At 48.4% G+C, this 4,043-nt stretch overlaps 1 protein-coding gene across 2 annotated transcripts; it reads right to left on the bottom strand.

The window, feature by feature from the left end:
• Positions 1-1,377: 1,377 nt before the first annotated feature.
• CALHM6 (calcium homeostasis modulator family member 6) lies at positions 1,378-3,764 on the bottom strand. Of its 2 annotated transcripts, none has more exons than XM_044917564.1 (2): positions 3,756-3,764; positions 1,378-1,858 (listed from the first exon to the last, which is right to left on the bottom strand). In XM_044917564.1, the coding sequence occupies exons 1-2, from the start codon at positions 3,762-3,764 to the stop codon at positions 1,436-1,438; spliced, it is 432 nt and encodes a 143-aa protein (XP_044773499.1). In that variant the 3' UTR covers positions 1,378-1,435. The 2 variants fall into 2 exon arrangements, with proteins under 2 accessions (XP_044773499.1, XP_021549302.1); XM_021693627.1 differs by lacking the exon at positions 3,756-3,764 and adding an exon at positions 2,740-3,270.
• Positions 3,765-4,043: the final 279 nt, after the last annotated feature.

The following is a 4,043-nucleotide window of genomic DNA, read 5'->3' on the forward strand; positions in this document are numbered from 1 at the left end:
ATAGGTTTCCACAACAGGATATTCAGTTCTGCTGACTGGTTAGTTCTTTTAAATGATCCTGTGCAACAAAGGGCAAATAGAGGCCAACACAGAGAACTGTCGAGAGGGGAAGAAGGGCTAAATAGAACCAGTGCTCAATTCCTTTACAGTTTACAATTTTCATGCCTTCTTTTTAAAAATACACAAAACAGCCATAAATTTGGGAGATGTGCACAAATGACAATCTAATGTCCCCTGGTATTGTCAAGCAACAGAATTTTGTCTACAGACGCTATTGCTCTCAATAAATCTTTGCATCCTCTCCATCAACAAAGCCTGTCATGTCTGTGATCAAAATCCACCTTGAACCTCTCTACTTCTGTTTTCATCACCATCAACCCAGTTCAAGTTCACTCCCACCTCTTTTCGCTGCAGGGGCGCCCTGACCAGTCTCTCCATTTCCATGTTGGCTCTCCCTCTTCCCTGCCATGGCTTTTTCCACAAGAATATCAGAACAATCTTCCTAAATTGCTCATGGCATGAAAACCAAACTCCTTTGCATGACTTCAAGGAGCTGCATGACCTGTCCCTTGCTTCGTCTCTTCCGGTCACCTTTAAGGCTTCCAACTGTGCTAAGATCTTTCTGACCTCAGTCCTTTCCATGCTGTTGTGCAAATGGAGATGCTCTGCTATTTTTCGGGTTGCAGTTTCTCACAGATTTCTTTAGTCCCCTCCCATACTCTAAACCAGGTCACAATCTGTATTTCTATATTTATTTGTATGGAGTGGGTTTTATCGGACTTCTGTACTCTGTCGAAGCTGTGTAATACTCTACAGGGGTTCATAACACTGTCCTCTCTACTTTTGGGCATATTTGAAATTTCCCATGATAAAATGCTTTAAAATTCTCCCTCCGATCCTGCAAGCAAAAACCAACAGTTTTGCTTGCAATTATCCTAGTTTTTCATATCTTGTATTTTTTAATTTTACTTTCTTTTTTTGTGATAATTTTTTGGGTGTTTGTTCAGCAACCACATTAGAGCCATAAAATGCCAGTATTTTAATGTTCCAAATAAGGTGTTATCTTCAAGACAGTGAATTTGAAATTAACATCAGATAACCTAAAAGAAAGGTCAGAAGTTCATTTGTTCTTTCAGTTTTTGCTATTGAAGTCTTTTATTTGACAGCACTATTATACAGTGAAAAGGACCGTAGACTAGGTATATAAAACTTCTGACCTAGTTCCAGTTTGTCACTTTGAGTGAATCACTAGACTTTGCTTCCTTTCTTATAATTAATATAATACATAGGTAAAGTTCTAATTTTTTATTTGATTTAAAATTGTTTCCACAATTTGAGAAATCGAAAAAAGAGCAGTCACAAACAATACCAAAGTTTGTGTTTTTTTTAATGAAGCGAAAACTCAAAAGAACTTTCCCCGTATTCATTAATAAGGTCATAACCCAGCAGTAATGTTCATACCGGGTGTATCTACAAAGCCAAGAACAGGAATCACTGCATCTCCTTCGTTAGATCTGATACTATGACTCTTCTCTTTTCTGTTAACATATTTGTGCAACATGCTGTAGTACTGCTCCTTTGGATTGAAAGTATATAGGGATGAAATTTGCTGCCAGTCTTTAATACTGGGGGTGTTGGATTCCTTCGGATGTGCGCACTCAAAGAAACATTTAATATTCTCTTTTGCCAATTCCGTTGCATGCTCTGTGGCCTGACTTTTAAGGATCTGCTGCTCCTGTTCCAAATAGATTTTCCAGAATTTCAACTGCAGGAAACTAACTGGAGATAGGCATCGGGAGACAGAGGTAAAAATCAGAAGGAAGATGATGACAACTGCTATCAGGATCCAGCCGAGCACCTTAGGAAAACACAACAAAACAGCAATTTAGTCACACTTTTTATTAAAAAAAAAAAAAAAAAGATTAAAATCCTTTTTAAAAAAGATTTTATTTATTTGAGAGAGAAAGTGCACGCGCACGCAAGAGAGAGGGCACACACACGAGCAGGGGTTAGGGGTAGAGGGAGAGGGAGAAGCAGAATCCCCGCTGAGCAGGGGGCTTCACCCAGGGCTCCATCCCCGGACCCTGGAATCATGACCTAAGCCGACGTTTAACCAACTGGGCCACCCAGGCGCCCCCAAATTTAAAACTTCTTACATAGAGTTGAACTACTCACAGTGATTATGATGATCACGCAACAGTTTTAGGTCTTAGTCTCTTAGGAGAAAGAAGTGCCGGTAACCTCCCAAACCCCTCGGTAGAACTGCTTGACAAGTCATTTCCCAAGTCATGTCAAGGGCCCAGAGAGGGGCCTATATATCACTCCGCTAGAATTCAAAACGTGGAATTTCGGCAAATCCAAAGAAACAAGCATTCATTTTCAAGAACCTCTGGGCTTTATATGCCCAGAAGCAGTGTGGGGTGGTGGCTTTAGAGCCAGGACAACCCATTTCATTGTAACAAATCTGCCTTCTTCTGGGTGGACAAACACCTCGACCTGCACATGGTGTATCAAGAGGATAATGCGGGATCGGAGGTCAAGGGCCTGGCGCGGTATCCGGCCCACAGCAGGAGCCTGAAAGTGTCCGTGCGCCTTCCCTCCTTTTCATTCGTGTTACTGAAACAGTCGCCAGGCTAGTCTGTCTTCCCGCGCCCTGCGTCTGGAGCCAGGGCACCCCGCTTGCACCTCCCCCCGCCCCTCTCCCATGCTCCCCACGGCGGCCAGCGGCCCGCGCCTGACCTGCGACTGGGCCTTGAGCTCCTTCAGCAGGTCCTGCGCGTCGGACTCCCGGGCCTGGCGGCAGGGCGCCAGCGGCAGCTGGGCCTCGCAGGTGGGCTCGCGGCCCCGACACAGGCGCCGCGCCAGGGGGACGCTCCCGCTGGCGGCGCACTCGTAGAAGGCGCCTCCGAGCAGCGCCACGGCCACCCAGGTGAGCGGCGCGAGCGCGGCGACGCAGCTGAGCTGCGCGCACACCAGCGCGCCCCGCAGCCCCGCGCCGCAGCCCCCCTTGCGGGCGCTGCGCGCGCAGCAGCCGGTCAGCAGGCGCCAGGTGCGCGCGTTGAGCAGGTAGCCCAGCAGGAAGAGGGCCAGCGCCGGCACCAGCAGGAAGACCAGGCCGTAGGGCAGGTTCCAGGTGGCGCTGCAGGGACACTGGAACACGACGGTGGAGAACAGGCGCTCCCCGCCCGCCGTCAGGAGGGTCACCAGGCCGTAGCCCAGCGTGCTGTGATGCTTGAGGTGCACGTCTAGCACCGTCCACAACTTATCCATGGGCCTCATACCCCCCGGGGCGCCGTGGACAGGCCTGGAAGCTTCTGCGTCTTCACGGCCCTGCTCCTCCAACGGTTTGGGTGGGCTGAGGTCTAGGGCTTTCCACTCTGCTCAGCGGCAGCTTCCCGACAGGGGGGAAAGGGACTTCTTGGGCCTCCGTGAGCTTTCGCTTTCTTATTTCAAGCAAACCAACTCTGGCTGATACACCCATTGACCTCTCAAGATCACTGGTGACTTTCTTCTCACAATTCAGGAACTTGACTGAGGAGAGACTCCATGGAATGGTTACCTTTGTTTCCACCCAACTGACGAGAAACCAGGGACTTCCCTCACTTACCCTTCCTGATTCAGTGCAGCTACCCGATAAGAGTGTATTAAATTTTACTGGCGTAAACGGAAAACGCCAGATTTTCCCCTACTGCAGCCGCCTTCCTTCCGAAGCCAACTCTCTGACCCAAACGATTACAAAAAAACTAGGCAGTTACAGGAAACATTACTCGAGGACAAATTCCTGGTTTCTCTTTCATAAGCTAAATCACAACAAAGCCCAGCTCAAGTTCTAGGACGCCCACGATCTTCTGTCCTCTTCCTGTGCCCCTTCTGGACAGAATCACCAGCCTCGTTCACACTGACTGTTCTCTCCTCTGATCTCCCACAGGGCGTTAGACTGAACATAGTGTACTGGCTTCTGCCTCTTAGTCCCCCAGGTATGTCCTAACACTGTCACTGCCTGGACGACATAGCTCCCTTCCACTACCAGTGCCTGGTACAAA

The sequence above is a fragment of the Neomonachus schauinslandi genome, chromosome 8 (assembly GCF_002201575.2).
Source record: "Neomonachus schauinslandi chromosome 8, ASM220157v2, whole genome shotgun sequence".
In the NCBI taxonomy this organism is placed as follows: domain Eukaryota; kingdom Metazoa; phylum Chordata; class Mammalia; order Carnivora; family Phocidae; genus Neomonachus; species Neomonachus schauinslandi.

Excerpts from the sequence above, each read along its gene's own strand:
- CALHM6 (XM_021693627.1), bottom strand. The coding sequence starts at position 3,270 with ATGGATAAGTTGTGGACGGTGCTAGACGTGCACCTCAAGCATCACAGC. Across the intron at positions 1,859-2,739 it reads AGCTCAAGGCCCAGTCGCAG|GTGCTCGGCTGGATCCTGAT; the intron begins GTCAGGCGCGGG and ends TGTTTTCCTAAG.